The sequence below is a fragment of the Emydura macquarii genome, unplaced genomic scaffold (genome assembly GCF_026122565.2).
Source record: "Emydura macquarii macquarii isolate MOO-44397 ecotype Brisbane River unplaced genomic scaffold, CSIRO-AGI_Emac_v2 contig_212, whole genome shotgun sequence".
Taxonomy (NCBI): domain Eukaryota; kingdom Metazoa; phylum Chordata; order Testudines; family Chelidae; genus Emydura; species Emydura macquarii.
In genome coordinates, this window is record NW_027130349.1 from 4443919 (window position 1) to 4457285 (window position 13367).

The 13367-nt window shown below is 39.1% G+C and overlaps 1 protein-coding gene across 1 annotated transcript in view; it reads right to left on the bottom strand.

Moving 5' to 3' along the window:
* Positions 1-213: 213 nt before the first annotated feature.
* Positions 214-13367, bottom strand: part of TTC39C (tetratricopeptide repeat domain 39C) — a 68663-nt gene continuing 55509 nt past the window's right edge. The window contains exons 12-14 of the mRNA XM_067546519.1: positions 8974-9078; positions 3759-3797; positions 214-3261 (exon numbers count right to left, since the gene is read on the bottom strand). Of these exons, the coding sequence (XP_067402620.1) occupies positions 3172-3261; positions 3759-3797; positions 8974-9078 (234 nt within the window). The 3' untranslated portion in view covers positions 214-3171. The remainder of the gene's footprint in view (positions 3262-3758; positions 3798-8973; positions 9079-13367) is intronic.

The window sequence follows — 13367 nt, forward strand, 5'->3', positions numbered from 1 at the left end:
TCATGACTGGGAAGGGAAGTGGCTGTGCAGCTCTTTCATGGACCACCAACTCCTTCACAATCTCAGTATTAAAATGTATTTATTGTATGGTGCTATCAACACATTGCTTTCCATTTGGAATCTGGAACATCTACAGAAGCAATTTTGGACTAGAACATGCTCAACAAACTGTTTAGACAGGACCCATGTTCAGAAAATTGACAGGCAATTCAATACAAGGTTTTGGGAATTTTATTTAAGAACAAAACATGGCCAGAATACAAAACAAGCATCTAAAGTCATCAAAAGAATAAATTAATGTGCTCGTTTGAGAGAAAACTGGAGACATTTTTGGAAAATGTAGAAATACAGTGGGTACAGATTTTTAGGGGGAATAAAATTAAGGTCTTTAGAATGTGTGTCAAATCTTCATGTCCATGCCACGATTGAACTCAATAAGTAATCCAATTTCTAAACCAAAAGACTAAAACCATGATGAAAGAACAGAGGATGGGATACCTGCTGATCAAAATATTTTGTTATACAATTCACTAACAGCCAGGAAGTTTATGAATAATTGCCATTTTTGTCAGGAAGCCACTGCCTAAGGGCAGTTTTAAAGAGCAAGAGAACAATCTGGTCCATGTTTTCTTTTAATTTTACTCAGCAGAAATATAAAAGTGCACATTCTGTAAATTAATGACATTTACAGTACACTACAATAAATATTCTTATTTTTGGTGACATCTAAAAATTCTAGTTATTTACTTGAAATGAATCATAATGAGATAAAAACTGTGTCAACATCAACCAAAAATACCTGACTCAATAAGGATAAAATCTTAAATATATCTACCAGGAAGATGCATATTGCATTATTGCTATTAGACCACGCCTCCGAGCTCTGAAGTATAAAAACTTACTCAGGTTACATAAAATACAGTTTAGATTGTTCTCATCACAGGCATAATCTAATATAAAAATAACTGACATTTACAAATTAGGAGATTCTCCTACAAGGGGAGAAAAATACAGAAGAGACAGTTCCACTTCAGTGATGATTCTGACTTCATGAAGAAACTGAAACTTACACAGAGCTGAGGTGTTGTACGAGTACACAGTGACACAAGTCTGTTTCCATACCACTCCAACTCAACAGGCCTGGTGAGTGGAGTAGGCCATTTGGTAAGCCTACTTTCACACTGTCTCCACTATTCATCTGGGGTATTTGGACCCTCCACATCTCAACACAAAGTGAATGCAGGAGTTGTGTGCCCTGACCAGTGTGTTCTTGCATTCAGTTCAAATGATAAACTAAAGGAAATCTGCAGGTAATGTAAAGTTGCCTATTTGCTACTTATCCAGTGTGGACTATATCCTTGATTAAAAACAAAAAGTAGATAAGACAGAAATAAAAAGAATTCAAGTATATTAAGCTCACTTTTAAATCACTATCAGGGTTCTAAATGATATACAATATAATATTTCTATCCAATATTTGTTTGAATTGATCAATTCAAATAAGGGTAGAACTCACAAAGCCAGAATTTTGTGACTCAGTATTACCGAATCAAGTCTAAGAAGAAACATGTTCCCTACATGTACTGAAACTATACCAAAAACAATAAAGCTACATTATAGCCTCTAGGATTAATAAAGTCTTTCTCCTCATCTTGGACTGCAAAAAAAAAAAGGGGGGGGGAGTGTTGGACTGCTCCTAAGCAAATCCCTAATAGTGGGAATTCTGTATTTCTAGTTAGAAAGCAAAGGTTGTGATCCTAACCTTTTCTCCCTGTCTAGTGAATATAGAGCATTACTTTTCTCCCTCCATATCAGGTCTTGTTTGAGTTGCAATGCCTGAAGGAAAAAAGTGCAAGTTAGATGTGGGCAAGGTATTACATTTTGGAAACATTCTGCGGAGGCAAAAAAAAAAAAAGGTAACTTGACCTCGGGAAACATATAAGGCAACTGGCCAGAGCAAAGATAAGGCTTTATGATAACCATTTCCAAGGAAATTCAGTCTTCAGTTATGCAAAGCAACAGAATTCACTACGATTCTGGACAGGTTTCACATTTTTTAAGTAAAATGTATATATGCACAAAATATTATGCTAAAAAGAATGTGACAACATAAAGAGACAGTGAATATTACTGATTCAAACGTAAACAGATTAGTTTTACTACACATTTGGCCATATTTTTAAAGTTACATGGTCGTAAACAAATGTTCTTAAGCTGACGAGGTATATGAATACTTTAACACCAGAGGTTTGTAGTACCATATATGGAAGTAATGGAAGTGATGCTATTCAATAAGACAATATTACTGAAAAATAAGGGGGTTTAAAAATTACTTTTTAAGGTTACTACCTTCACCTACAAGATTTAGCAACCTGAGTGGAAAATAATTTGCTAAACTCCTATAACATCTAATCTAGCAGGTCAATGCACCTTTTAGAACAGTAAGAACAAAACTAAAATGACTCATTCAGTACCAGAATGTCAAAAACAAAATATGTGACTGAAACATACCAGAAACAGAGAGCCTAAATATTTTCATAATGTATCACAAATTTGGGTGGAAGTTTTCTAAAATATACACGTATTATGCATCATCAAGTCATTGGATTAACCAAGTAAATATAATGAGCAGACTGGCTATTATCCTGGCTGAACAATTTTCTTCTTTTGTGCCCCTTTTTCTGTTGGCTTTTGAAGGAAAAAAAAGTTCTCTCCATCTCTGTAAACTTACAATTTTCAACAATTATTTATATTGTATTATTTTCATCAATCAAGAGGCTGTTCGCTCTAGAAAACATCTTTTAGAGATATTTAAACAGGTAAATAATACCTGTCAAAATTGAGCTAATGTTGTTGCAGTAAATCAGATGTGTGCTTATTGTAGGCTTACCTGCACAATCACAGACTATTCATGTTTAAGCTTGGCTTAAACTAAATAAAGAGTTAAAACACAAGGTCACTTAACCCTCTTCTTTCTGGCTGACTTATTTTGTTTTTAATGATTAAGATTGTAATACTTTACTATGTCACATCAACTCTGAACATTCTAGCAAAGTGTCTCTGGCACAGGTGGTTTTCAGAAGAAAAGCCGATTTTCCCAACAGCTTTATCCTCTGCTTTATCTTAAAGTGCGGAAACTGTGGGAAAGGATATGTCAAGACTGCCTGTCTGTCACTGTGGAACCACTTCCCTCAGAGAGGCGAAGGCTGCATGTATGCGGACGTGCAATCTGTTCTCAAAATCATATCCAGTGAATTCCTCCTGCAATACAAAATACATACAACTATTCATCTCATCCACCTTAGGCTGTCAAGATGACTTGTTGAGAATGCTGAGGAAGTCACTGAGCTACAAAACAGTAATTAGGAAAAAGAAGAAGGCTCTTGGATCTTGAAAATTGCTAACAACCCTCTTCCCTGACCAAAATTAAGCAATGGTGTTGGTAGAGAGATTCCCTCAGCACAGTCCATCAACTGGAAGAAGGGGCAGGAGGTTCCCCTCTACCTCCCAAGTGCAAGCAGGGACCAGTTTACTTCTCTATTAAAGGCTTGCAAAGTAACCGGGAAGCTATATATGTCCAAAAGCTCCAGGAAATCCCAGGCTGCATGCAGTGAGTAAAAGGAAGAACCAGTTCCATCATATATAGAGTTATAGAGCATCGGTGATAAACACCAACACTATAAAACCTGCACCACAAGATGGACTCTCAAATTCACTTAACAGAGATACAGCAGTATCCGGGTGTGTTGGTTTGTTACCTTTGCCTGGAGAAGTAAGATTTTGCCTCTTGGCACAGTCTACAAAAGGGAGAAGAAATATCACTTTAGAAGAACGTATACATGGCAGAAAGAGAATCTTTTAAATATAACGGTCAGCCAACAAAAACTAAGGTCTCAAAATACTACCGGAGATGGAGTCTACTGGGACTACTCATGATAGTAAACACTATGCCCTGTAGGTGTTTACAGGCTCCTAACGAGGTATGTGACTGGTCCTGCAATATGTATTTCTGTATCTATTTTTAAAAACCTTCTACTTAAACAAATTAACAAAATCTATGTATGAAGCTCTACATAGTGAGCTACATAAGTGAGCTACAAAATACAAGGAAAGCACTAAAGTTATAGGCAAACTGAAGTTTAAGTTAAGAATAGTGAATTTACTATTTTGACAAATTCAACTTGCAAAACACATCAATTATTCACTGAGATTTCTGAAGAGTTTCAACTTTTTGTTTTTTCTTTCCTGTTTCAGTTTATTCGTTTGAATCTCCTCTTTGGAAATAATGAAAGATTTCCATACTTCATACAACTTGCCCTTCTGCAATAATAATCATGGGATAGAGAGAGACTATTAGAATGATTTGGAAGAGAAAGAGAATATTTTGTTTTTCAATAATGAGCTATATTTCTTGACATAGCAAAGGTTACTCAAGTTTGTATGAAAAATTTGTTGATATTTTCAACTGAATTTTTATTACTGGATTAGAAGGTCCCTGCTCTATTCCCCAGTAAGATACATGTGATTTTTTTTTAAATCTTCTTCAGTTATGACAACAAAAGATTTTCTATCTCATAAAAAAGATACTGAGAAAGTTGAAAGTGATTCAGATGAATATCTTACTCCATTTTTTCTTAATATAAATATCTTAAATATTTGTAGTTTTTACTTCTAAATGTTACAGCTACATTCAAAGTGTATACAAACATTACCCATAAAGTTTGTGTTCTGCACAAACTGATCTTAGGCTTTTATATATATCATGGCATTGAAGGGCTTAATGAATGCAAGAGTTTAAAAGTAATGAAGTTAATTCAGATGAAATGCTGTTTGATCTGACAGATAAATATTGAATAACTTCAAATTAAATTGAAGTACTTTTAAAATTAAAAGCAATGATTTTTATGATAAAAATGCAAATCAGTATCTGTATCTTTTATTCATTAACTTCAGTTAATTCTTTTCTTCTATGCCCCAAGTTGATTTGTGAAGTTTTTTTATTTTTATGAGATCTAAAACTCTGAGAACCATATTGCAGGTAACTAAAAATGATCTACACTGATGTGATATGTAAACCCCAAGACTGTGAACTCTATCTTCTAGAAAGCACTGTATGCTACCCATTCGTCCTTATTACCAGTTCTGATGGTATAAAATGATGACAGCCCCAACCATCAATCAGTTACTTCCTCTGATTCACAAATCTCTTGACAAGAGACTCCAAAGAAGCAGGAAGGTGAGAAAGATGTATGTATTATGTCCAAAAAGACATTAAATAACATTACGGTTGAAAAGTCAAGCTCTCAAAAGTTAGTCTCGTGCACTGAACAAGACAGGGATCCTGTGGAAGAGATAATATGTGATCCTATAATTTAAGACTATATCATGACTAGGTTTGGAAGGATTAGATTTTTGTATGTAAAGATCAGTAAATGTCCATTTCATCATACACATGCAACCGACGAAAAATATTTCCATTGATAATCATCAAAATTTCAGACAGGCAAAGTAAGAAAAATGCTACTTGAGACCTTATTAAAGCTTAATTTGAGGATATTTACTTTGTATATTTTGCCATGTGATGCTGACAATTTGTGTTTTAACAGTTATAAAACTTTAACTTTTTAAATCTCAGTGTTCACTGTCATAAAATTGTCTGACCCCCTCATTTTCTGATGCCACATACTTCCCCAAAATTAAAATTAAAAAGATAAAAATGGAAACAAATGCTTAAAACCCATAATTTTGCACTACTGTGAAAATTTAAATAGAAAAAAATCTAAAAAAAATGCTTAAAAATAAACATTTATATTTATCCATTGAAATATAAAAAAATTAAAATAAAAACTGAATTCTGCAAAGCTCAATCATAATTCATAGGCATGGGAGTTGGAGTTCACAGGTAATCATAAAACTGGCATTTCCTAACTTTTGAGTACTTTATTTTGCAACTTTTTAAAATACAGAAAATGTAAAATTTAAAAACAAATTGAATAAACAAAAATTTCATCATCATATTCACTCCCCACACAGGTCACCAGCAGGGATGGGCTCTTTAAATCCATAGCAGAGTCCTCTATTACTTGGGCTAAATGAGTAGCTGGTAACAAGTTATTTTTTATGTGGACCTATCACTGGAGAGGAATGAAAACACACACACTTTGCCTGTGGATTTCACAGCTATTTGCTAGCCAGCAAAGGAATGTCAAGACTCAGAATTATTGGGTTAATTTCCAGGTTCCGAAAGAGAATGTACTCAATAAGTTCCAGAGGGGTAGCCGTGTTAGTCTGTATGCAGCAAAAACAACAAGTCCTGTAGCACTTTAAAAACTAACAAATTTAATTTCTGCAGGCATACGCTTCCGTGGGCTGCAACCCATTTCATCAGTTGCATCTAACAAAGTGGGTTGCAGCGCACGAAAGCATATGCCTGCAGAAATTAAATTTGTTAGTCTTTAAAGTGCTACACAACTCTCGTTTTTGTTTGTACTCAATAAGTTACAGATCCCTGTCCTCCCTCGCCTCTCCCTGTCCCCTTCTGTTTATATCTCCCCTACTGCTCATATTGGCAGCTATAAAGAATAAAAAAATAACATAACAAATGGAAGAAAAAGGAAGTTGATAGTAATTAATACAAATCAGATGCTAGCTAGTGTAGAAAATTGATAAGGGAAGCAAAGGGTCACAAGGAGAAATCTATGGCCAGTAGAGATAAGGATGATAATATGGAATTTAAAAAAAAAATATTAGGAACACAAAGAATCCTGACAATGGTATTACTAGATGGAAATGGTATACTTATCAATAACAATGCAGAAATGGCAGAAGTGCTCAATACATATTTCTGTTCTGTATTTGGGGAAAATACAGATGATGTAGTCTCATCCTATGGTGATGATAACACTCTTCCCATTCCACTAGTATCTCCGGAAAATGTTAATCAGAAGCTACTAAAATCAGACAGTTTTAAACAAGCAGGCCCAGATAACTTGCATCCAAGAATTTTAAAAGAGCTGGTTGAGGAGCTCACTGGACCGTTAATGTGGATTTTCAATAATCTCGAGTAGGCAGGTTATTTTACATCTATGTTTGGCACTGGTGACCTGCTGCTGGAACATAGTGTCCAGTTCTGATGCTCACAATTCAAGAAAGATGTTAATAAACTGGAGAGGGTTCAGAGAAGAGCCATGAGAATGATTAAAGGATTAGAAAACTTGCCTTACAGTGACAGACTTAAAGAGCTCACTCTATTTAGTTTAATAAAGAGACGGTAAAGGGGTGACTTGACGATAGTCTGTAAGTATCTACATGGGGAATAAAGAAATGGTTGCCAGAACTTCAACAAGGGCAAAACAAAGTCTATTTCCCTCACCTTGTTCTTGGAAACTGCTGAACCAACTTGGCTGAAGTTTTAAAAAATTATTCAGCCTCAGGCAGACACTCAGCATGGAGAATTTCAACCCAAAAGGTTAACATTTTGCAAACAGTTATAAGCAACTGAAAATAGGATAATGAAAAGTGTTGGGCAAACTTTGTAACAAATGGTGCTATCAACTCCACCTCGAAGAACCTCCAAGAGGTGGGTCTGAAGAGCATTAATTAACAACCTGCTATCCTAAATTGGCCATCTCATTTAGAGAAAAGTGGAGGGAGTAATACTGTTTAAAGTAAGTATCGAGAGCTCCATGTAGAGGTTTTACATATTTCAACAAAGGAGATAGTGTGAAGCATGCTGCAGAAGCTGCCTTAATTGAATAAATTCTGATATTTTCAGGTGGCTGAGCATCTGCCAGGTCATATCAATTGTGTATATATCTCCAGACCTATTCTGACAGCCTCTGAAGTCAGATGGATTGAACTCTGTTCTTAAATCCATGTGCCACCAAAACAAAACAACTGGGGAAACTTATGGACAGCTTTAATCTTCTACAGAGGACAATTTAAGGTTCTCTGGACACCTAATGCAGGGAGCCTGACATACTTTGATGTGAATTTGTCTTAGGGAAATGAGAGACTACTTTAGATATGAATTTATACATAGAACAACCTGACAAAATTTGAACAGAAGCCAATGAGTTTTATGAGAGGAAAATTTCAATCCTATGAGGGAAGTGGTTATCACCCAGATGAAATACATGAAGCAAATGTTTTCTGTCAGAAACTTGGTTACTTATAGAGTGGGAAAAACTGATAACCCCATACATCAGAAGACAGAAAGCTGAGAAGCCAGCTTGACTGGATTTTCATAATGTTCCAAACTTGCTGCATCTTCAGTACTCAAGAGGAGCTTTTATATCCTACGCAACAAGATAGGGAAGTGGGTGGTCACAATAAAAATAGCTTTCCGGAAGATTCTGAGCTGATGAGCCATGAATATAGTTATCTCAAGAGTGAGGTTATATGTATCCTTGAAGAGGTTTATTTTGACACTGTTAAGAACTATTAAGACCACCAATATACTTGCTTTAATATTTTTGTTGTTGTTCATGTAACTTTTTTTTCTTTTTAAACTTTAGCTATTCAGTAGACAGTGACTTGGAGTAGTTCTGCTGATCTTATTGCTAGAGAGTATCACCAGCTGGTGGCCAGGAATGAAAATGCTTCAGTGCAACTGCTCTGGACAGTCTCATATCCATATTTATTATATAAAAAGTAAAAATGAGCAGTAATGAAACCAATTATTATTATATTGTCACTAGTATACATGTCAAGCTCCTGTAAACATCCCAGTGTGAACTTTGTATGAAGTATGCTAATCCCTACAGCATGATACTGCCACCTAGACAATAATATGGTATCTAGCACACTAAAGACATAGAACTAGTGGGACTTTTTATACACAGGTGGAATAGCAATTAAAATTAACTCCTAACCTGATCACTTGTAAATTATCACATTTTCACTGTCTGTTTAGAGTGGTCACAGCCGACCCGCTTTATGCTCCCCAAAATTTAAAATGTACTCTATTGTTACCTCTGGATTGTCTAACAAAAGACAGCCAAGTTCATAGCAAGCATATGGCTGAATGTATAAGTTGTTTTGACGGCACAGCTCATCTTTAACAGCTCGCTGAAAGAACTGTAAGAGAAAAATCAATATTTATTTACACATTAAAATTAGTAGTCTCATTCATTTTTATGTGAAAACTAAACAAGAAGCACCCCAACATCAAACACTACAAGCCAACTCCAAAATCATAAACTGAACTCAAACATTTCCTATGTCTTAAAAAATCCTTAATAGCAGTGGTCGTATGAATTCACGTCAGCATCTGCTGCTACTATCACTATAGAAAAATGTTAGCTCTGTGTCAAAAAAGATTCATTAATTGATCCAAATGTTTTATATCTTTAGTTGAAAAAAATTATAGGTTAAAAACTCGGTTCTTTAACAATTGTAGGTCAAGGACACAGATTCTTTAAAATAAATTGGACAGAATTAGAAGAAGTTACTCACCTTGTGCAGTAATGATAGTTCTATGAGATGTGTGTCCTTATGAGTGCGCCACTATAGGTATGCTTGCGTCCCTGTGCTGCTGATCAGAGAACTTTGGTAGCAGTGTCCATTAGGCCCATGCATGCACTGACTCCCTTCGTGCTGCACCACGAGGCTAGCTACCATGCGCAGACTAACCTTCCTCAACTCCTTCGCTATTGCAGAGTCATTGACAAGAACTCCAAAGTAGAGAGGAAGAGGTTGGGTTTTAGCACACCCATAGGGACACACATCTCGAAGAACCATTGTTACTGCACAAGGTGAGTATCTTCTTCTTTGAATAGCATCCCTATAGTTGCTCCGCTGTAGGTGACTCCCGAGCAGTATCCCTAGTAGTGGGCTGGGACTTCGGATTCGGGCCAGTTACAGATGACAGTACTGTGGAACTGAAGATGGCATTGGAGGTGGAGTCCCCAGTGATCACATTGTGTTCTGCGGAAGTGTGGACTGATGCCAATCTCACCACTCTACAAATCTCTGAGATAGGGACATTCTTGAAGGTGGCAATGGATGAGGAGATCAACCTTGTGCAGTGTGTACAAATAGAGTCTGGAAGTGTCATGTTGCGAGCTTGGTAACACTGATGCAATTCAAGACCCACCTGGAGAGCTTTGGGCTCATACTGCTGGGCCTTTGGATCTTTCCACAATAGAAAGAAAAAGCTTAGTGAACTTCCTGAAGGCCTCTGTCCTGTCCAGTAGAAGGCTAGGGCTCTCCTGACATCTAAGGTATGTAATATAGTCTCCCTGTTGTCTTGGTGAGGCTTGGGGTAGAAGACGGGAAAAGGAATCAACTGATTCATATGAAACAGAGAGGTTACCTTAATGATGAATTTTAGATGTGGCCTGAGCATAACTTTGTCCGGAAAAAATATCATGGGGGGAGGAGGGGATGCGCCATCAGAGCTGCTCTCTCTCCTGTACTCCTGGCCAAGGTAATCGCTATCAGGAAGACTGTTCTCATTTATAGCAAGCAGGTGGCCACAGGTTCAAAGGGCGGCCTAGTCAGTCCTTTCAGGACCAGGTTTAGGTCCCACATGAGAGCAGGAAGTTGAGGTTGTGGGTTTACCATACCTTTGAGAAACCTCTTAATGGTCGGGTATGACAGCACTGAGTATTCCTCAATAGGTTGGTGGAAAGCTGTCATGGCTGCTAGGTAGACCCTGAGAGAGCTTGGAGATAGGCCCGATTTATTTAGGGTCAATGCATAATTTAAGATATGTGGAAGAGTTGCAGATGTTAGCAAAATTTGCTGGACAGAACACCAAGTCTGAAACCTGGACAATTTCTGCATATAAGTACGTCGAGCTGAAGACTTTCTGTTATGTAACAGAAAGTCTTCTACCTCTCTTGAACAGGAGCTTTCTATGTGTTGGAACCAAGAAGGAGCCATGCCTTCAGGCAGAGAATCCCCAAGTTGGGATGTAGGGTACGTCCTCTGTCCTGCGAGAGGAGATGCAGTATGGCCGGAGAGGGATTAGTGGGTATGTCGTGAGCTGTGCCATGTCAGGAAACCAGATCTGCCCTGGTCAGGTAGGAGCAATCAAGATGACGTGGGTTCAGACTCTATTTTCAGCTGGACCTTCACCAGTATGGGAAATGGAAGAAAGGTGTAGAGAAGGTCCCTGCTCCATGAAATGACAAGAGCATTGCCCAAGAATGTCGACCCACCCCCACTCTGGAGCAGTAGCATGGACATTTCTTGTTCAGGTGAGTGGCAAACAGGACAGAATACGTTGTGAAGTTCTATCAGATCCATCTCCCACTCCTGGTCATTGGGAATTTGCAACTGAGATTGTCTGCTATCGAGTTTTGTGTGCTCAGGAGGTAAGCCATGGACAATGTGACATCGTGGGAGATGCACCAATTGCATAGCCTGATCATTTCCATGCATAGGTAGGGCGACCTGGTTCCCCCTTGTCGATTAATGCAGTACATACAGGCTATATTGTCTGTTAGGATCCTCACGTGCAAACCTGCGATCAGCAGGAGGAAATGGGCGCAGGAGTACCTGACTGCTCTTCGCTTGAGGAGATTGATGTGCAGGGACATCTCCATGGGTAACCACTTGCTTTGTGTCGTAAGGCCATTCAGATGCATTCCCTACCCTATAAGTAATGCGTCAGTGGTGAGGAGCAACAACAGTGAGGTTTGGAAGAAAGGGTTTCTGACACTGTTGGGCAGCTACAGGGATTAGTACAGCCTGTGTCTGTTCGGTCTTTAGAGACAGCTGAACCACATTTGGAGGCATCACATGCAAAGCCTGGCATGTGGTATCACCACTGTACTCACTGCCATGTGTCCCAGGGGTTGGTGGCACAGTTTGGCTGATATTTTTGGGCTGCTTTGAACCATGTCTCTGACAGTGGTTAAGGATAGAAATCTATGCTGAGGCAAGAGGGCTCTAGCCTGTAATGAGTTGAGGTTGGCATTTATGAATTCCAGGTGTTGCATTGGAGGGTTGACTTCTTGGTGTTGAGCTATTGGTCCAGCTCTGTAAACAAGTGCTCATAGTGGCGTTGAGGTTGATATTGGGATTTATATGGTCTATGCTGGGATTGGGCACTAAATCATCTCTTTTGTCCCGAGGTGTAGACAGACACCCAGCAACTGGAAAGTAGTCCTGGAATCCTTCAGGATGTGAAGGGACGCATCAGTCTTCTCTGCAAAGGGCTTCGTGCCCTCAAAAGGGAGGCCCTCAACAGTAGATTGCACCTCTTTTGGGAAGCCCAACAGATGGAGCCACAATGCTTGTCACATCACCACTGCTGTGGAGATGGACTTAGCCACTGTGTCAGCTGCGTCAAGCGCAGATTGCAGTGATGTCTTTGCCACTAACTGGCCCTCCTCTATAATGGCTTTAAATTGGTCACAATGTGACTCTGGCACCTAATTCAATAAAGTCATTCAATTTTGAATAGTTTACATAATCATATTTTGCCATGAGGGACTGGTAGCTGGCAATATGGAACTGGAGCATGGCCGAGGAGTATGCCTTCCTACTGAAAAGGTCTAAGCACTTGATTGGTGTTGTCGGCCACAGGAGTTGAGGGTGTCCACCAAAATGGAGCTGGGTGGGAGAAGAGGAATTCAGATTCTTTCGCAGGAACATAGTACTTCTTGTCCATCAGCTTGCAGGTTGATGATACCTACACCAGGGTTTTCCAGAAATTCTTGCTAGGTCTTAGATGACTTTGTTAATAGGGAGGGTGATTTTTGAGGAGGAGGAAGCATGGAGGATGTCAAGGAGTCGGTGATAAGTGTCCTTGACTTCTTTCACTGGTATTTGGAGAATGTCTGCCACTCTTTTTGCCAGGTCCTGGAAAAGACAAAAGTCATCTGCCAGAGATGGTGAGGAAGGCATGATGGCTTCGTCTGGAGAGGAGGAGGAGGAGATGGGCCTCGGGATAACCTCTTCCTCTGCACCGCCCGCCTGTGCCTCCATGATATCTTGCAGAGGTTCCAAAGCTCAGGAAGCCACGGCTGACAGGGTGTTCCTCTAGGATTTCCAGACGAGGCTCGGAGTTCAAGAGGCATGTTGGCAGTATGCTGCCCATGGGTTCCAGTAAGACCGCTGGGGTGGTGGCATAGACCCCGGCAGTGGTGCCTATGGGTGGCTGTACAAGGATAGCAGTGGTGGGGCCATCTGCAGGTACGGGCCTTGTTGGTACTGAGCACCATATGGAGCCCAAGAGGAATATTGTGATGTCCCTTCCTCAGGCTCGCTGTCTGAACTCTCACTAGAGAGTGGGAGAGCATGGCATGGCAGTGGTGATGATTCCCATGCCATGTGGAGACTCAGTGCGGAACTCTGGATACCAAGAAGCGGTGACCCTGGTATATCCGGTATATGGAAGTCCCTGGAGTTCTGCT